At 49.0% G+C, this 20,724-nt stretch overlaps 1 protein-coding gene across 1 annotated transcript in view; it reads left to right on the top strand.

The window, feature by feature from the left end:
- Positions 1–20,695, top strand: part of C25H6orf89 (chromosome 25 C6orf89 homolog) — a 20,954-nt gene extending 259 nt beyond the window's left edge. The window contains exons 2-8 of the mRNA XM_021376941.1: positions 2,696–2,903; positions 4,147–4,312; positions 14,057–14,211; positions 14,464–14,603; positions 15,371–15,497; positions 16,069–16,192; positions 16,572–20,695. Of these exons, the coding sequence (XP_021232616.1) occupies positions 2,715–2,903; positions 4,147–4,312; positions 14,057–14,211; positions 14,464–14,603; positions 15,371–15,497; positions 16,069–16,192; positions 16,572–16,657 (987 nt within the window). The 5' untranslated portion in view covers positions 2,696–2,714 and the 3' untranslated portion in view covers positions 16,658–20,695. The remainder of the gene's footprint in view (positions 1–2,695; positions 2,904–4,146; positions 4,313–14,056; positions 14,212–14,463; positions 14,604–15,370; positions 15,498–16,068; positions 16,193–16,571) is intronic.

Below are 20,724 nucleotides of genomic sequence, written 5' to 3' on the forward strand. Positions count from 1 at the left end.
GGGCCTAGGCCTCGGCCTGGGCCTGAGCTTGAGCTTCAGGCGCTCTCGTGGGCCCCATGGAGGTGTTTTCTGCCTCTGTTCGTTCAATTATTATTTTTTTAAAGCCTGGATGGAGATTCTTGTCAGTCAGCAATGGCGATTCTGTGGCGGTGGGATGCAGGCCCCGTCCTGGGGCTGGGTGTACCCAGCGCTGGGCCTGCCGTCCTGCCTGGAAATCTTCCCCTTGCACCGCACTGTCGGGTTTCCCGGCCGGCATGGCGATACAAGCAGCCTTTCCCTTTTAAAGGCTTCTCCCACGGCGTTCGTTGCTAAATATTTATCTTCTTCAAGCCTCGTTCCCAACCCTGTGGGCAGAGCTGTATTTGCTGTGCTGGGTTTGGTGGTCGGAGGGGTGTGTGGGTGAGAGCTGCAGCTCATCCCCAGCAGACAGGGGCTGCTGCTCCTCTTAGGCTGGCAGAGTTCATCAAAAATGGCACAAAACGTGTGGATATCGGGCTGGAAAGGCCTGGCCTGAGAGGTTGCTGTGAATGAGACTCACTCAGTGTGCGTGTGCCGCAGAGAAGCGTGTACAGTAGCCTCTTGTTGTTATTTCGTCCGTCTTATTGTGCTGATAGGAAGGAACATAATGGGTTGTTATTTTTCTTTAAGGCCTCATCTGTTCTCAAAACGGCGTCTTCAGTAATGCCTCATTTCCCAGCTGAGGACGCAGATTGCTGTTGAATTTACCAGGGAGCGATGTGGGGTTTTTCCCTGCCTGTAACTCCCAAGGGTTGTCTTCAAATGTGCTTGCTCAGAGCTGAATACAAAGGTCGGGGTGGGGAGAACTAAGACGTGTCTCAGCAGTTCACTATAGCAGGATGCTTCTGCTGTTTGGGAAGGAGGAGGTCTCTGTGTTTGACAGCGTTTCTGTACGGATAACTGTGTGAAGTAGCTCCAGGCAGATCCAGCAAGCAGAGGAATTCAGCATGGGAGAGCTTCGCAGGCAAAAGTTTTGGCACGTAGGAGCAAGAGGAAGCTAGATAACCTTTCACACACCGGTTGCATTGTCAAGGCAACTAGAGGCAACATAAAAGCTGTGGGAAAAAAAAAAAAGGCATTTAATATAATGCAGATGTGCTGGCTCTATTACATAAATGAAAGAGTTAGTAAAGCCGTGCATTGTTTCTGTATGGCTGAGTGCGTGCCACGTGCTCTGCTGACCAGAGGAAAAGGTCCCTGCCTTGGGGAGCTTACGATCTATAATGATGTATTGATGAAACCTGCTTTTGGGCAGCTTCGCCAGCCCATGAGGCTTCTCAGGTAGTAAGATCTGGGACAAATGTTTGCACGGAATGGAAGGGACAGTGGCAGAACAGGGCCGGGAGCTAATTAACCTGACAGTGTAGTGCAGTATGTTCTCTTTGCGTGCTTTGGGTTAGGTTTTTTTTTTTTTAATTATTTATTCTTTTGGTGTTTCTAAAGCTGTAGTTAGATATTTGGCACTGGTGTTACCATAACATCTGACATTAAGTGCCTGAGTCGGATGTATAGGCAGCTGCAGTCTAAACAAGGTGGGACTCTTTCAGCAAGATCGTTTTCCTGACTTGATTCCCTATGTGGCCACATAAACAAAAAGTGCAAGAGGAGAACAGGGATGATCTTGGGATGAGTGGAGCAGTGGCTGAAGCTGGGAGTCCTGCTGTAAAGTTGTTGGTTTTGATCTGTTTTATTTTTCTCTGACACAACATCCTAGCATTGCAGAAAATCATTAGAAGTGCCATTGTTTGAGTTCTGGCTTGTAGAAACCCACAGTCTGGGGGTGAGAACGCTCAGCCTGTGCTTTACAGACAAATGTGCTGCTCCTGGTATTGCAGAGCTCTGCCTTTGTGGCAGACAAGGGGAGTGGTAGAGGAGCAGATCTCTTTTTTTTGGTGTCTTAATGTTGATCGCTCACAGGTGTGTTCTTACAAGCTTCCCTGTTAAAATTTCACGATGGGAAGTAATTTGCCATCAGATGCCATTTAGTGTCTGTCTGTAGCTCACAAGGCAGTTTGTGCTGCATTTCTGTGTGTGGATGACCTGGAGGCAGCCCCTCAGTGGAACGCAAGGGTTTTGCAGCCTGCAGAGCATGATGCTATCTAACTACTGTTACTCAATAATCAGTTGGCCTGGACATTAGGTTGCGAAAATTTGAACAAATTGTAAACTGTTGAACTTTACCCTGCGCATAACAGCTTATTTCCCTGTCCTGTTCTTGTTGCTGACGGGGTATTTAATGAAAACAAATCTATGTTAAAGTAGGAGACTAAAATTATAGTGCAGGAGAGCTTGGCTTGGCTTGATCTGGGGTGATCAGCTTTGGAGTGCTGGCTCTTGTACTTGGTGAGCAATCGCTTCATGGGACGGATCGTTAGGAATAGATGAATAAATAGAGTTTCACTGATTTCTGGGAAGTTCTGTTCATTTACATAACCTGCAAATCTCCGCTGGTTCTTCTGCTGATAGGAAATGTCACTGCTTCTTTCGGTTCCCTGAAGCGGCAGAGATCATTAGGACTGCAGCTCTGTTGTTTCTTTGGCTGTGGATGGCCTTGCTCCAGAGGAACCTTCATTCCTGTGTGGACATTCCTGTGTTCCTGGGATCTTCTTGCACGTGCTGATGTTGAGGTGGGTGACTGGAGTGTGCTTTCTGTAATGCACTGAATCTCTCCCCGCAGGGATTTTTCATCGGAGGCCATGGAGCTTTCAGCCAACGAGCTCAGCATCTATGACAAGCTATCAGAGACCATTGATCTGGTGAGACAGACTGGCCACCAGTGTGGGATGTCAGAAAAAGCCATCGAGAAATTCATCAAGCAGCTCTTGGAAAGAAACGAACCCCAAAGGGGCCCTCCCCGCTACCCTGTCTTAGTGGCTGTCTACAAGGTAAGGTGTCTGTGTGCATGCACAGCCCATCTGAGGCTCTGAACTTCTCCTTTTGCATCTGAGCCTTTTGTTTCCCATTGCATTTTCTGAGTTCTTTATTTAAAAAGCTGTTAAGAGTAGCTCCCTTCCTTCCTCCCATAAGCTGGTTTGAAAATAGAAGACAACTGACTGAGATTTGGAATTACTCGTGTGAATTGAAAGTTGAACATGTCAACACCTCCCTCTCCTTAAATTATTAAAGAGCAAAGTCTTTAGATTGATTTTTCAGGCAGCGATTCCAAATGTCAGCACCCACAGTGGAAATGTGAGGAAGGAAAGAGATTCTTAATGTTCAGGGTTGTATAATGAAGACATCCAAGTTCTGTTTCTCCCCCGTCCTGAGCTTCCACCCATCTTTATTCTACTTCTCGTCTATAGAATGAACCTGCTGCCATGATGCTTGATGAGAGAAAAAATATTTGGAGAACCTTAACTAAAAGGTGCTGTAAGAAGCATTACCAAGTGGGTGAAAGGATGCTGTGCTGTTAAGTAGGCTGGAGATGTTACAAGTACGAAGAACTTCTCAGTGCCATAATGTTTGGTGGTACTCTAGTGTTGCCTTTGCAAAATCATCCCAGTGGTTTCTACTTAGAAAAAATGATCAAGCTGTTATCTTCCCTGTAGAGCTGTAAAATGAAGCCGGAGAACAGGAAACTGGAAACTTGAACTTCCAGGTTCTCTACTGGTTTTTGCTGTTGGTTCACTCTGACTTTGGCTGGGGGGGAGAAATGCATTGCGTCATCTCTTGAAGGCTTATTTGGGATTCTGATGTGGGGGAGGGAGCTGGCACCACCTCTGCCAAAATGTTCCAAGGCTTGACAGATGTTTGCAAAAAGCTTTGAAAACCTTGTGTAAGAGGTATGGCGGAAGTGCAAGCTTTCATTCGGTGAGGTGGGAGGAATCGAAACCATCTGTGGATGATCCTCTTTGCTTTGGTGCTGGGTTACTCGCGGCGCTGAGATAAATGAACGGAGCCGTGTGGCTCTGTTCTGAAGGCTGCTTCATTTCATTTTTGGGTGGCCCTAAACTGAGTGACATCTTTGTGTATGTAAAGAGCACCGCCGTTAAGTGAGGAACCACAGTGAAACTTTGGGTGTTCATCTTACGGCGCACGCCCTCAGCAGTCTGAAGGTGTGTCCTGTGCTGAGGACACCTCATCAGCTCACTGCAGTATAATTAGCTACGTGCCTGTTTGTTCTTGCAGGGCCTGCTCACGCTGGGACTGGTCTTGCTAACTGTGTACTTCGTGATCCAGCCGTACAGCCCGCTGCCACCTGAAGCTCCGCTCTCCAGAGCCCATGCCTGGGGCTCCCTCATCGGTCACATCCGCCTGCTCTCTCTCCCTATTGCCAAGAAGTACATGCTTGAGAGTAAGGAAAGAGTTTTTCTTCTGTAACAGAAGCCTAGAAAGAAATACCAAGTGAAATACCATCCATGCAAATCACTCGAGTGTCTCCTTGGGCACCAAATAACAACTATGATATTGGATTGACGCCATGGTTTTCCCTTTTCCTACCACTGTACTTAAAAATAGCATCCTGAGTTCTAGCTAGGGCACTTTTCCTTCTATTCACTGGGGCTGAGGCATATTTTATCTCTTCACTTCATGATTTTCTTCTTGCACATTCTCGTTTTCTTGCTCTTAACGCCTCTTTCTTTTTTTTTCCTCCCACGAGAGTTCCCCTTGGAACCATGGTGAGATGGCTATGCTGTGTAGATGTCACCTTTAAGCATACAACACCAGATTGTTGTCGTATTTGTGTACAAAGCGTAGAAACCTTCACACGTGGCCTGGGTTTAAGACAAAGTCGCTTTTGCCAAGTGGTGTATTGGGAGAGGACTGTGGGCTTGAGAGCCTGTGGTGTTGATAGCAGTCAAAGTAACATTAGGCATAGTGTGCGTGAGGAAGCTGGATGGATCCGTCATGAGATGACGCTGTCATGGGAGATGGTCGTAATAGAAGTGGAAAAGTGTGAGTATTTCTCATTCCCAATTGATCATTTCCACTGACTTAGCCTAGCACCTGGCAAAAGCATGGGCTCCGTGAATTATTTTCAGCAGGGATGTGGCATGGTGTTGATCGTCTGTTGGCACACTGTAAAAACAAACTCTAGTGTCTGTGCCCTCGGGTGGTTTATGTTTAGCATCAGCTGCTCATTGTGCTGGAGCTCTCTGTTTGGCTCTGACCTTCCTGCTGGAGCTAAAAATGTCTCCCTGAAATGCCAGCACCATTCTGCGTTCTCTCTCTGTGTCTCCCTCTCTTCCGCTGACATGTGTGGCTGGCTGTTAATTTGGGTTTGTGTGGGTCGGCTGGGGTATCCCCATTGTTTGCTTCCTTCCTTACTCACTGGGATGTCTCAGAGAGAGGAAAAAACAAAGGTGAGGTGATGGCTCTGATAGCTGGTTGACACGAGTAGCCTGCTTCTCTGTCAGCGCTGACGTGGGTCTGCGAACGCCCCTCTGCTTCTGTACGCAGAAGGAAACCAATGGAAACCTCTGTGCTTGCGTTTGTTCCGTGAAGTTTTGTTTAGAAAGTTGACAGATTCTTTTTCAAGATGCTGCAGGATCACCTGGGATGGCAGAGGGCCCAAGAGAGTTCCTTGTGAGAGCAGAAGTTTTCTAGGATGGGGCTGTCCGAAGTCTTGGGCACGTAGCTGTGAAGAGAAGAGTAGGAGAAGGCCTGGGCTACTGATGAGAAAACCAGCTGATCGGGAAACATCCAAGGGGAGCAAGGGAGAACACGGGGTTCTGAGAAGGCAGGATGTGAGGTGGTTGCTTAAATGCACATAGAATCCCTCATGCCTCCATGAGTTCTGGCAATCTGCTGAAATGATCAGCAGCCTGATGGTGGGCAGCAAGCCAGCTCCGGGGGAAGGAGGGAAGGTACAGAGGGGGTGAGGAAGTTCCCTCTCTCTTTTTGCAACATGTTAGGCAGTGGTGGAAACCGTGGCACCTCCCAGTTAACAGATTTGCTTTGGATAACTTTGTTCTAGCCTCAGAGGAAGGAACTGGGTGAGTTCTGACTGCTTGAATGGAAGAGTGCAGCGCCCAGGCAGAGCCTTGGGTGGGTTACTGTGGGAATCCCTTGTGTCCTGGCTTCCTGGCAGGCAGCTGTGGCTACTGGGGCTTTCCCAGCAGCACTGATGTCACTTCACTGCGTGCTGCTGGAAGGAGTGCAGTAAAATCATCCATTGGGGATTGACAGGGTGGATGCCCCATCCTTGGAGCCATTCAAGTTCAGACTGGACCAGTCCCTGAGCAACCTGATGGAGCTGCAGATGTCCCTGTTCATTGCAGGGAGGTTGGACCAGATGACCTTTAAAGGTCCCGGCCAACTCAAACAATTCTGTGATTCTGTGATAAAAGGGAATGGCTGGGATGGGTGGTCTCCAGCTCTTTCTCAGCACTCCCTTTTGCACGATATAACGTTTTCTCCCCTAGTTTTGGCCTGATGGTCTCCTGAAGGGGCAGCACTAACACTTGTCATCCTATTTGTGCACTTGAGTGTAAGACTTGGGGGTCTTGTAACTAGGCCTAGCATTTTCCATTTATACAGAAGACACCATGCAAGGAGTCTGCACAGCAAAGGAAAAACACGACCCAAGGGACTCAGCGTATGCGCTCATGTTTTGTTCTCTGAGTAGGCCTTTGCGAGATTAATTTTTAGGAGGAGCTGAGGATGAAATATGGATGAAATTTCTCGTGCTCAGGCAGCAGTACAAGTCCAGCTTGGGCTGTTCATTGCTGAAAGCCACCCGTTAGCAGTTTGGAGGCCGCCCTGGCCCACCGGCAGTGCTGGCAGCCTTCCCCTCGCCGCACAGCCCAAAGTGGCGTGGACAAAGCCTGGACACAGCCAGCACGGGTGTGTGGGTGGCTCGTTTCACTTCCTCTGGGGCAGGCAGGGGCAGCCTGACTGTGTGGGGCTGCGGTCTGGTGCTGTTCTGTCCCTCCTGGGCCCGCTCTGGAAGCAGTGGGTTTGAAGCAGTTTTCCTGTCTCCAGGTTTGCAGGTTGGAGCCTGTTCCCCTGGTAGATGTGGGCTGAGCAGCCAGGTTTCCCCGAGAGCCAGAGCCCTAAATTAGCGTGATGACGAGGCTTTGAGCTGAGCAGGGGTTTGGGATGCTGCTCCTCCTCCCTCCAGCTCAGGGTGACCTGCATTCCTCCTAACCTTCATCCTAGTCCCTTCTACCCCAGGAGCCGTGCTGTGGGTGACAAGGGCTGCCTGTGCCACTGGCTGTGGGAAGACCTTTGAGCCTCCACAGCACAGCCAAAGTGAAGAGTGCAGCGTGTGCAAAGCTGTGTCTGTTGCGTTAGGTTTGTAGGATCAGGTCCAAAGTAAATTTCCTCTTTGACTGTCTTTTTCTTCTGCTCCTTGCCTGCTTTCTCCCTCGGATCTATTCCCATAAAAAAACGAATGCTCCCACCCTTTGTGTCTTCAAAGCCGACCCTAGATCTTTGGGTTTGGCCCCTGTGCCTCTGTTTCAGCTGTTTTCCCAAGGTTAGGAACCAAGGTCCCTTTGGTTGGGGTAAGGTTGTACGCAAATGTGGTTTGCATTTACTCTTCCTGAGCTCATGTTTATGCAAAGCTTGTGAAAACCCCAGTGCTGGGTCACGCTGGCTGCTCTGGGCAGGGTGAGCACCTCTCATCAAGTGAGCATTTTGCTTTCAGCTGGACAACTTAGTGCTTCACATTGCACCTACCCCCAGGGAGGTGGTAGATTTGCTCATCTTTGGGATCTGTGTTTTGTAGGGAACACTGAATTTTGAATAGGCATCTGGGTTAACACAAAACTTCCCAGAGAAAGTAGGGCCTGTGTAACCTGGATTAGTTTCTCTTTCCTGAATAAGCTGGGATGGAGAAGTCACTCGGTCTATGTTTCTGTTTTCTCCCTGCAAAGTAGGGCTATGAGAACTTCCCTCTCCTGCAAGTGTTAGGAGGAAAGGCAATGAGCCCCTAGAGTGTGTAGTAAGAGGTGCCAGGTGAGATACTACATATTTATTGGTGGTTCTTCCCTTTGTGACACAGCGTGACATCTTTATAGCTTTTTTGATATCTAAATGTGAATGTAGGTGTCATATTGGTAACTGTTCCCTGCCATCCACACAGAACAATGATGTGGATGAGTGGAGCATGAATTGCTCTTCCATTCTCTCATATGGCTGCCTATGGTAAGTATGCTAAGTCCTTGCAGATCAAAAACCTTGGTCAGTGGTGAACAGGCTCTTGTCCACCAGTGTGACCATTTACAGGAGTTGTTACCGGTATGTGATGACCCAAAGGAAAATCCAGCTTTGCTTCTAATAATGAGACCCTGTCCTGACCAAATATGTCCTACACCGTTCAAAATCAGCTGGATCAGTAGCTGCTCATCACCCCCAAAATCAGATGCAAGCATACAGCTCAGTGTTGGAAAAATGACCCTGTGCAAGTTACCCCCAGCTGAGAGAAGACTCCTTGTGTTTAAAAACTCCCTTTTTGCACAGACCAGAAGGGCTAGCAAAACACGTTTGCTGGCTTTATTCATAATCCGTTTTAGAGAAACGAACCCTGCTGGAGGAGCTGTGTTGAAGCAGCACCTTGCAAATGGCATGTCAGTGTCACGTCGCAGGGCCCGTCAGGTGCCTCTCAGAGCTATTTGTGGGGCTGGATCACAGCAGGCTGGGTTACTGGGGCTGCTCAGCTGGGAGAAGACAGCAGCCTCTGCCTCTTGGCTGGCCACCATCAATTTGGCTCCGGGCTTGCCTTGGCTCCTGGCCAGGCCCTGGCTTCTTTCTGGACTTAACCCTTTGCAGGCAGCCTGCGATGGGCCAGCCACTGCCAGATTTCTCTCTGTTCCAATTTCATTGCCTCCCCTCTTATTGTAGCCCTGAAGCGCGTTTGTCCTTGGCTCAGCTCCGTGCAAAAAGGGAGCATCCAGCATGCCTGTTTTACCTGAGGGAGACGTTCTGCTTCCTGAGCTCAGCGTGGGCATAGAATCTGAGCATTCAGTCTGCCTTTCTCAGGAGGTTTTGCAGCCCACGCTGCATCTGACCTGCTGGGTTCACTGATCTGTGAGCCCAAGGAGCATGGATCTGCTCTGAATGAAAGCTTTGAACAACAAAGCTGCTTGGGACATAAAGGAGGGTTTGATTTCTAACTTGCTTATCTTAGTGGTCTAATCACTCTACTGCCCTTCTTTCCTGCCCTCATCACAGCCCTCTCATCCTGCTCACAACGGATCTCGCTTTTTTTTTTTTTTTTCCTCCTAAAGAAAGTGCATTTTGCCTGTTTAAGCTCTTTTGCTCTTCTATCTGTGCATACACTCGTGCTCCCACTCTGGGGGCTTGAGCATGTTGAGGTGAATGCGAGCATGACACGGACTGCAGGCAGGGCTCGCTGCCATCCCCATGCAGCTGCCCATTTACTGATTCGTGTGTGTATGGGCATCCTTTTATAACATAACCTGAAACGGACCAACAGACACCTGTGTTGGCTCATTCAAAGGAGAATTAAAAAAGAAAAAAGGCTGATGTTGCAGTGCAGTGAGGTGCCAATCTGTTTTCAAACGCTGCTTTCCTTTGGCCTTGCTTCAGCCAGTGGAATGTTCATTTGGATTTGCTGACAGTAAACTCACTCCAACTAACTGGTAATCCAGAACATTAAAAACCTCTTCCCGTTGCTTTTATATTTTGGTGCCTTCAGAAGTCCTCGTCTCCTCATTTGCAAAGTGAAACCTCATTTTGGTTTCCTTCCCAGGAAAGAGGGATTGTGCCATGTATGACCTGTCGCACAGGCACGTAGCAGAGCTCTGTTTGCACTGGTGACAGGGGCACGTCAGACCTTCTGCAGGCTCAAGTAACTGTCAGACAAGTGAAAGCAACTGAGAGGCATCTGCTTCAAAAGCACACTGTTCCTCCAAGCCAATCACTCATGCAGACACGGCCAGAGCAGCACAGGGCATGGAACCAGAGGTGCAGGTTGTGGTGGGCTTTGGAGGCTTTCCTGACAGCTTCATCCCCCCCTTCAGTGTTGTGTGTTGGTAGGTGAAGATTTCTCCTGAAATTAATGCTCTTTTGTCCCAGAGGACTGTGAGTTCCTCTTGGGCTGGGCTGAGCAGGCTTGATTTCACAATGCCTTGTTGGATCAGAATAATTGTTGTGCTTCACTGGAGGTTGACTAATCATCCTTGGGTTGTTTGACCAGCCGTTACCCGTTAGTGACATGAGTGAGAAGTTCTTTGAGCTGTCGACTTTTTACCCAGTTCAAAACTCAGGGTTTAGTAAGGGATTTACTTGTAGCTGTTATTTTGTTGCTAGCTTTTCTTAAAAATACTACAAAGCCAACTGGGAGGTGCTTTGTCCTTCAGGCATAAGTGTGTTCAAAATAGAGCTACAGAAGTGTTCAATGTGAGAAGGAGGTGAGGATCTTGTGCTGGACAGGGACCCTCATTGTGTAGTGTATTTTTAAAACCTCGCTGTGATGCTTTCCTTAATCAGGACTTCGATGCCACAATTAATTAGCATTGTTTATGATTCCTTCTGACTTATTCAGGAACCGACCCGTTTAGCCTGACTTCAGCTTGATGCGTAATAAGGAATTGATGTCTGTGAACTGCTTCAGGTTTTTAAAATACATTTTTAACTTCCTGTGAAGTCTGGGAAGGAGGGCACGGCGATAAGCTTGCTGCTGCAGGGACACAGCTCGAGGAGATACACACTCCTCAAGCAAACAGCTCGTATCTGTAAGTCTGCAGAGATCCCAGCACGGCCAGAGGCCATTCCTGACCCAGAACCAAGGCCAACCTGCCCACAGCCCGGTGGAGGGCCAGCCAGCTGTGTCCACACCTGCAGTTCTGCATGCGGAAAGGTTTGTGTTTGCAGCACTTTGTTAGGGTGAGGAGCAGCCCTTGACTCCACGTGTCTTGCTGGAGCAAAAGGTTTCCCTGCTCGATGGTTTCCCTCTGAACCCACTGCGCTAGCAGATTGATACTCAGCCTTCCACGTGGTCCCTAAGGAGAGCGGGGCTGTTGCTGAGGCCTTGCTGCTGCTCTCACATGGATGTGGGCGTTTCCATGAGTTTTATTGCTTCACAGCAGTGGGCAGAAGCGGGGCCAGGTCTTCTCAGTAACCTCAGCAGATCCAATCTGATCGTCCACACCCTGCATCTCTGGGGCTGTGCGCACACACCCCTCTGTAGATCTCGGGACAGCCAAAAAGCTTGGGAGATCCTCTGAAAATGGCCAAGTAGGGCGGGGTACGCCTGTTAAACTGATTGTAAATTGAGAATTATTTCTCTGCATCGTGGAAAGTACAGGCGTAAACTCCTGCCAGCATTAATCATAGACGCGTTTTAAGGAAAGTTGTTATCTCTTCATCTGTGCTATGCTGGCAGCTGGAAGTCCACAGCCCTGGTGCTGCTAGGACCCATCCAGGCCCAGGGGAGAAGCCATCTCCTGTTCTGTAGAGCTCATGAAGTGCGAAAGCAGATATTGGGTGAGTGTGATCGACGGGGAGCTGAGGTTCTGTGTGACGAACTGAAAGCTGCTCCTCCAAGGGCGACGAGGAGGGGTTTGCTGGGACCGGCCCGCTCTCGTGTCACGTAACGGGTAGCTGTGTGTGTCAGTGCTACAGCTGCTTCCCTGCAGCCAGACTCCGTGGGGATAGCTGCACACACCCAGCCCTTCAACGTGTGCACGGGAGTGGATGGGACCGTGGTGTGACGGCTGCGTGGAGATGGAGAGCGCATCTTTCAGTCTCCACTCAAAGACTGCGTGCGCGCAGACCAGAGCAATCCCCCAGGGTGTCTGGGCAGGGTGATAATGTAAAAGGAATGCAGGGAGTGTAATCCAAAGGGAAGAGCAAGCATCCTTGGTAAAACTCCTGCTCTGGTCCCCAGTGTGCGGCTGCGTGCCCTCTCCTCCACGCGCCGTCTCATCTCCCTCCCTCCCTGGGAAGGGCAGGCCCTTCGTGCTGCCCGTACTTGTCATGCCAGTCACACGCATGCTGGTGCACAGAGTAAACCCTCAACAATCAATCTAAAAGATTAATTACCAAAAAAAAAAAAAAAAAAAGCCCCACAGTCCCACTTGCGGCATTTGAAATGCGTCTCCACTGCGCTCCGCTAGGGTTATTCATGGGGAAAAGAAATAACCTCCTGAATCAAGCAATTGAGAATGCAAATATCCCAGCCTGGCTCAAAGGAGGAATCAAGCTCTGTACTGTCAAAGCTGATTAGCATCCAGCTATGTGGGGTGCTGCCTTGAGACCTGGGGGAGAATTTGGGGACGTCTGAGCTTAATGCTTTGGGATGAGCTCTCTAAGTTTTGCAGAGGGAAACAGCTGATGGTAGCGATGCTCCCCGCATCACGACAGACTATAAGATGTGTTTTCTTGTTCTCTTCGTGGTGACTGCCCTTCCTCTGGAGAGATCTTTCAGCCTTTTGTTTCCCGTCGCTGACCAGCTGTTTTTTGTGAGTTGAGTTTTTTTGTTGTAAAATCGAAGCTTTCTGCAGCCGGTGGAACAAAGATTTTCTTTTTTCTCTTGTGAGCGGGGAGGGAAAGTACGTCGGAGCAGTTTCTCATGGGAGCGGGACTTCTGCTTGCAATAAGGTTTTGACACTCTGTTTTTCCTTTGCACTCCTTCCCCCCAAAACCACCATCGATGCTTCCTCCAGCAAGACTGGGGATTGTGTCCTGATCCCTTTCCATCCATATCGCAGCAGTAGGGTGGGAAATGGCAGCGTGTGGGGATCGGCTGGAGATATTCAGAGGGGAAAAAAAAGCAAAAGGAATCCCAATCAGCTCCCTGTTGTAACACCCCGAGGAACCTCCAACCCCCCTGTGACGTTACTCTGCGTCTGTTGCAGCTGTCCAAGGGAAAAATGAAGCAAATGCTTTGCTGTTAAATGGTGTTCGTCAGTTATGAGCCGTGAGCAGGAGTGCTGGTGCGGCTGGATACCTCGCTGGTAGCACCACGCAGGCTGCAGGCCTGAGGAGCTGCTGTGCATCACTTCCCAACCATTTTGCAGACAGGCTTCACCGTCTCCTCTTTCTCTCTCTTATCTCCTCCGCTCTGTTTCCCTGCTGGCTGTTCTGCAGCGATGTCCAGGAGGCATGAGCTGTTTTGACACGTGCTGGCACTGCGGGGAGGGCTGGGCCTGCCGTGAGGACAGATCTCTGGACTTCTCATCTGAGACGTGTCCAGGGCCTCGGGTTTTCCTAACCCACCCTGACAGATCAGGTGTTTGGGTGGGCGTGCTGCATCTGCCCAACTTAAGCATCTCCCTGTAGGCTTGAGTCTGTAACACCACGGCTGTCACTGCCACTAAATGTGAGCTGTGCCCTCCTGGCTTGCTGGCTGCACACGTGGATCCCTTAGCATAGACACACATGGGATGTTCAGCAGTGTCTTCCCTCGTCCTGTTCATTCAGAACTGCAACGAGTCCCTTGTGTGAGTATTTACTTGCTCTTCTGTGCTGGGAGTGCTGCAAGTTGGAGGAGGGAGGCGAGATACGGGCATGAAGTAGTTGTTTCACTTAAAACCTGTATTTTTGAAGGTATAAATCTCTGCAGTGTTCAGTGCAGGCCAGTTCAGCTAATTTCTGGAACTTAAAATGGGTATTGGCTGTCGTGCAGGGGGAAATTGGCAAGTAAATGTACAGCAAGTTCATGTTACATATATTGCCAAGTTTTTTCCTGATATTGGGACTTTTCTCCCCATTTTATCTTCAGGTCAGTGCATGAGAGGAAGGAACAGATCAGCACCACGTCTTGGTGAAATCCCACATTTCCCAGCAGCGTCTGCACATCGCAGATGGCAAACTTTGCCCAGGACAGAGGGTTTCTGAGTTAATGCAGACAGAAAGGGGAGGGTTGTGGTTTCAAGGATGTCTTAGCAGGGTCCATGGCACCAACACTGAGCATGTTAGAGTCGCTATTTTCAATGTGGAGCTCTGCTTTTGTCTTCTGGGTGTCTTCTTGATGAATGTTTGGATTGTTTTGAGCAACTTACAGGCGCTGGAAACTATAAGAGGTCTCTGTGTTTCATGTTAGGGATAATGAGTTTATCACTGAGTTTATCTCCTCTCCGTGTCATTTTTGGTGTAATTAAGCCCGTTTCTCTTGTTTCCTCTCAAGAATGCCAGGACTGGTGGGCAGCAGGTTGCATGCAGAACGCTTCCACGCTTCCTGCAAACTGCACAGCGTGTTCTACTGTGAAGAGCCTTCAGCTGGTGACAGACATCAGGGAGCTATCAGAAAAACTCCAGAGTTCTCAGCCTTTTCTAATCAAGGTAATACCTGGATTCACAATTCATAATTGGAATGTACATCTAAGAATACGTTTAGCCCAAATTTAAGTATGTCAGGAGGGCGAAGAGCTGTCTGCATCCCTAGCAAGTTGTTTCTCTCACTAATTATCATTGAAGTTGGATGCTTAGCAGACTCGGTGGCAGTGACTCTTGAATGTTCTTCAATGGGTGGAAATGGGAGAAGGGAGAAACCCCCGGTACACAGCTTTCTATTTGTCTTCTGTGTTGTTTAAGACAGGACAATCTCTCTCCTATGAAGAACTAAAGCACTTTCAGTCCCAGGATCCCGAACTGGCAGAGATTATAATAGAAGAAAATTCATCTGAATTGTGGAGCTGCCTCCCGAGACAGAGCTTCCCGTTTTTCCTTCCTTGGTGGGTCAAAGATGAAACAGGTGATGGATGTGTACATCCCTGCTGCAGGGCTGCTCAGGCTTTGCCTTTGTGAACTCCCAGGAGCCAGCTAGTTGTGCTTTAACAGGAGGGATGGGGAAGAGATGTGGGTTACAGGCTTGTGTCTGCCTGCTGACTCTGACTCGATCCAAGCAGAGTATTTATGCACTAAAAATGAAGCGCTGCATGCTGTGACTTCACACGTTGCTCCCCATAGAGGATAAAAATATCCCAGGGACTGCTTGGTCCTGTTCTTCAGGCCATGTGTTAATCATCTGGGCAGTGGTCTGATCACCTGTGGCAACTGGTTTGCATTTCTGATCACCTCTGAGAAGTCCTCCTCTGTCTGTACTGACTGGGGAGAGGTACCATGACTTTTGCAAAACACTAGGGAATCCTGCAGGATAATTGGATAATTCAAAGGGAAGATGGGAAGGAGGCTTAGGTATCCACAGTGTGTTTGTTTCCTGTTTATATTGGCCTGCTGCATGTACTAAAAGAGCTTAGGATTCTTAAGAATCTGAAAAGACAAATTTTACTCCTAAGTGATGCCTGTGCTCTTAGCTTCTCTAGTCTGCCCCTGTTTCCCCATCCAAAAACAAGACTAGTCTGCCAGCATCTGTTTTTATCAAGCATCAGCGTTTGTGAACAATTGTGTTCCTGGAAGTGTTATCACAATGTGATCTTTCTTTAATACAGTGTTCTTCTTGTTGGATTTTTTTTTTTTTTTTTTTGCTTTTATGTTTTAGGAACAAGTCTGTGAACAGAACCCAGATTCTGCAGGAATTTTTCCCTACTTCCTCTTTGCTGTCTTTCCCCAAGACAGTGTCCCTAGAGAGCTGCTTCCTCATCCGCCATCCGGATTTGGGGAACAAGGTGAGAAATTCAACCTGGAGACATTGTCTCCCTGTCTGTGAGTTGTCATTCAGAAGCTCTAGGCCTCTGGGGGATTTGCACATTTTCAGTTCTTTCCAGCACTGTGTGATGTGGCATCTCAAGGTTGCTGTACCACCCAGGAGTGGGGAGGAAATGTGTTGTGTCTGTGTATGTGCTGCTGTGACAGCGTGCCCACCTCCCTCAGCAGTTAGAAATGCCTGTGGGGTGTCCCAGCTGCTCACATTTATGTCCTGATCTGTGCGTGCACAACTGGGTACACTTCACTTGACATGCACTTTCTGGGAGCTGTTCCTAGTAGTAAGCTCCACCCGTGCAGTGGAGACACATCACGGAAACGAGGGTTTCTAGCCTGATCTTTGTTTCCATGTGAGTTTTGTGGTGTGGAGGAGCTGCCCTGGGAGGTTTGGCCATATATTTGGTATCCGAGGGAGTAGCAAACCTGTAGTTCGTGCTGCCTCACCTTGTTGCAGAGCAGTAACCTGCCCTTATTTAATCAGACAGATCCAAGAAAAGCTGGCAAGGCTTCTGAAATATTCTCCTCTCATCCTAGAGCTACAGTTTGCACAGCCTCTTTGTTGTTGGAAGTGGACAGCTCACCCTGACTGTTGTACCTCTGGACAAGTGCCGAGGACGCTGTGAGATGTTCAAGGTGGATCTGGAAGCTGGAGATTTGGGTGAGTACCTGTGCTGTAATCTGCAGGCTCTGGGAGCTGGGGAGCTGCTTCCCTCTGGGTTTTTCATAGCTGACACCTGAGGATGTAGTGTGTGCCTGTAGTGAGTGTTTGCAGCAAGACAGAATCATGATCATTTTGGGCTGGGAGTTCATGGCCTGGACTACAACTGGATGCCATGAGATGCTCAGTGTAAAGAGGCCTAAAACTGAGCAGTTGGGGCTGCACGAGACACAGTGCTGTGCGGGTATTACAAACCCAGCGTGCCACTGAGGGCAGGGGCTCAAAGAACTTCTGCACATCCTCATCCCTTCGTAGGAAATGCAAGCAGTCATTAGGCACGAATTGAACTAATGGTGCTTCTTGGTTGCATCTCCCAAAGGTTATGCCAGCGTGGATTACTGGACGATGAGCTTCGTGGCCAAAGGGACAGAGCCAGTGGTTGTTTGTTATGGAGCTGCTAGCTAAGGACTGTGGCATAGGAAAACAGCTACTTCCAGGGCAAGAAGACTTTCAGCTTTGAAGCCAAGGCAACATCTTGAAAGCGATAGAGTGGGGCAACTGTGACAGGCAGCTTTGCCACCCTGCATGTTTACAGTGTTTAAAAATGACTGTTGTCCTGACCCTTGAGGTAATTCCTTGCCTTTTCCCAGATGTATTCTGGGAAAAGCTCAAGCTATTTATGATCTTTCCTGTCCCCTCAGGTAAGCTCTGGGCTGGCAGCAAGGGTTTTTTCCAGGAGCAACAGGAGGGTTTCTCAGGATGAGGTTAATCTTGTGTCCTTTCTGGATTGATGGCACTTCTGAAACTTCTTGGGGGGCTTCGGGGTGGGGGGGAATCATTGGGAGTGGAAGGTGTGTGTGACATTTCTTTATACATTCCTCCTGGGGAGGAGGCTTGAAGCCTGCCTTGTCAGGCCATCTCTATAAAGGGAATGGATTGACATCCCCCACCTCCACCTCACCTCTCTCACACTTGTGTTGCCTCAGCAGTGTTCCCTGCTTCACCACCCTCAGCTCTGTGCCTCATGGCTGACACCAGCCCTGCAGCCTCGGGGCAGAGACCCTCCCCCACTGCACCACTCTTGTACCAAATGAATCTGTTCAGCCCTCTTTGTGATCCCTCTTCTGCAGCTCTCTATCAGCAGGCTGTAGGTGACTCAAACTGTGAGTGCGCTTTCTTCTCCCAGTGCAGGTTTTTGTGGTCGTGGTGCTGAGAGTGTAATTCTGTTTGGAGAACAGGGCTGGATGCAGAAAAGCTCTCTCCAAGATCACCTTCTGCTTGTGCACCTGAGACACTGGGGTTGTGTGATTGCTTTCATGTATCCCTTGCTTTGAGAGGTGCTGCCCGTGTTCCCAGCCCAGGCTACCTGAGGGAGCACCACAAATTTTCCATGTCCCTGGCTTTTTTATTTTATTTTATTTTTTTTGCATCGATTTCTTCCAGACCTGAAACTCTGTCTTCAGAATGAATGTTGGTTTTTCCTGACTCTGTTCCAAGCTGCCTTTGCATGCTTCCTGTTGCTTGAGCAACTGCTTTATCCAGTGCCCTGAGAGAGGCTTGGTTTCAGTGTTTGCAGGCTGCGGATGCTGCGGTCCCTTCCAAGTTTGATCCTTTGGGTCTGTTCCTGCTGCTGAAGATCATTTACAGATGTGTCAGGCTGAACTCATAGGCCAGGGCTGGGGTTCAGGACATACTCTCACACTTGTTAATATGGAATTGGGAGGGGTTTTGTTTGAAAGCGAGTGAACTCCGTTCTCAGGAGCAAGAACCTTTTCCTCTGTCGATATTTTAGATATACTTAAAATGATAGATTGGAAAAATGTCTACCCAGCCTTTGTTTTTGAACAAGAGCAGGCACATGGGAGCAAATGTCTTACTAATCTTATTAAGGGCTGACAACAGCTGCCAAGTGGGATGACCACGTCTGGCTCCTGCACAGGGATAAGGCAGGGGACGGTTCCTGCTCCAAAGAATTTAGCCGGAGAGAATTTAGTCTGCATCACAAACATTGCTATGCACAACCCTTGTTTTTCCTCTTGTAAGCTAATGAGAACAGCCCCAGCACTTGTGTTAGTCTGTGTGTTTGGCCCTTGACCAATGTGCTCCAGATTCAGTAGAACCAAAGGAGGCTGACGCTCTGAGCAGAAAAAGGACTAATTCAATTTGTAGCAAAATATTAAAGGGAACGGGGTGAATCAGACTCCTGCTAACGTTGTTAATGCTTGGGGTGTGTTTTACTCTTGTGACACCACATGCGATCTTGTACATGCCAACACACACACACACCACCCCTCTCCTTAAAGCCTGGGTCTTAGTTCATGGAAATTCGGGAGTTGGGTGACGGTGGAATTAGGGCCCATGTTAGTGACTGTTGCTATTTACACTTTGGCAGCTTCTCAAGTCCAATTCGGAGACTGACAAGGTTACCTCACCTCTCGCTGCTTTTGTACCTGGTCCATTTCTGGACCACGTTGGTTAGAGATGCACGTGGAAGGGACCTGCTGGGCCCATCACTGCTGAGACCGCGGGTGATTTGGTGATGCCAAATTTACCTCTAAGCGTCCTTGAATGAAACTTGTAAAAGAGCTGCCCAGACAGCGAACATCTGTGAGATGCCTGCGTTTTGAGTGCCACACTTAAGCCACTGTGGCTGTCTGGCTCCCAGAGAAAATGGATCTATTTACGTTGCTGCTTACACTGGGGGAAGGGAGGACTCTAGGGTAAGTTTGTGCCTACTTAGCGAAAGTGCTCTCACGTGCTGCATCCCCACTGCTCAGAGCGTTCCAGCTGGTTGGCCAGGAGATGGTGAATCTGGACTTGTTGGCAGATGAGCTTTCCAAGTGCATTTTATGGTCTCTGCATAAGTTTCCAGATCTGCGTCTAGGTGATACATTGCATATGTCCCAACCTTACTCCCTTTGGAGTTTACATCATTTGTTTTTAAACCTCCAGTATATTTTCTCTTCCTTTTCCAAGAGCTGTAAGGAATTAGCTGCTAAGCAGAAACAGGAGGGCAATTCTCCTGCTGATAAAGAGCTGATTTTGGCCACGGCTGCCGCTGAGTGTGGAGCCTCAATCTGTAGTGCAGCTTCTCGAGTAGCTGCTGTTGTCAGCTGCCAGAGGAGCAGTGCTAACACCTTCCACATTGCAGCGCAGGCAGGGAGCTGGGTACCAACAACTCGGAGGTGAGGGCAAAGTGGCAAAACTCAGATGGCCAAAAAGAGGTTTGGACACCTTGGCCAAGTGGCTGCAGCTGAGCCCTGGCCGTGTTCCATGTCTGGGGCTCTGGCTTCACAGAACCTTACCCGGAGATCAGGCAGCTCCTAGCGAGCAGAATTGAGGGGAGTGTGTCTGTTTTCTCAGCTATCAAGAGATTGCAACGGCAGACGTGATTGGATGAGTCACAGTGTGTCCATCGTGGTCTCTCCTGCCTCTAGCTTCGTTTTGGCACTTGTGCACCCTGCTTTGGGCAACACCCTGCTTCCCATCCTGGCCAGCGCAGCGGGGTGCTCGGTGAATGCACTCATCCTTATTTCTAAAACTTCCACTCTTCAGAGCTCTTTGCCTGTGAGCTGGGAGAGAGGGACTTCTGCTCACCTGACATCCCACAGGTCGCAAAGCTTCTCTGAGGTCACACCGGTGAGGCACTGAAACTGGTGCTACCTGAGAACCTGATGGGCAGAAGTGTGGAAGGGTCACTGCTCTGCTCCTTGGGCCGGAGAGAGGGGATGCTGCCTGTGAGCTGGACCTCGGCGTGGTTGTGCTTCAAAGCTGCTTTCCAAAAGCAGGATCATTGACCGTGGCTCTCAGTCCTGAACTCAGGGTGACTGGAAGGCGGAGAAAGGATTGTTGTTCCCTTCAGTACCAGCAAATCAGCATCACCTGCAGGGGCCAAGCTGACAGTTTCCATTGATTGTTTTCTGTCTGTCTGTCTGCTGATCCCAGCCTCCAGCCGCCTTTGCAATGCCCTGGAGAACTTTCTAGGCTCAGGTTTCCTGGGCCTTTGGCTTCTCGTGCTGTAAGGATCTGGCAGGGAAGCTGGTTTTACTGCAAGGAGCTGGGCTGGCTCAAAGCACCTCCCTTCTCTCCCTGGTTCTGTAGCAGCAAGCCTTGCACACCTTCTGCAGCAGCCCAGCTCGCAGCGTGGGAGCTCCCCGCATGAGAAGAGGCGTCCTCTTTGCAAATTCTGTTTGTAGAGCCACGTGTTTTCCTCTTCGGGAAACTAATTCTCATAAAGGATAGGTTTCATGTCCTGCTGAGTTCAATAAGGGAGATGCTGGTCTTCCCCTTTGCTTTGGAGATTCAAACCGGTGGCACGTGATTTATTTTTCACGCTATCACTTTGTCTGCAGGGAGGGGGAGGCAAGATAAAGGCTCAGGGGTGTGGGGAAGTAAAGCTATATATGCATAAAGACTGTTTCAGTGCTGAACACTATAAATTCAGTGGTGGATTTAAAAAAAAAAAAAAAAGAATGTAAATATGCAATGAATGCAGAATTTCACGGGTGGTCGTAATTTAATATATTGAGAAC

The sequence above is a fragment of the Numida meleagris genome, chromosome 25 (genome assembly GCF_002078875.1).
Source record: "Numida meleagris isolate 19003 breed g44 Domestic line chromosome 25, NumMel1.0, whole genome shotgun sequence".
Taxonomy (NCBI): domain Eukaryota; kingdom Metazoa; phylum Chordata; class Aves; order Galliformes; family Numididae; genus Numida; species Numida meleagris.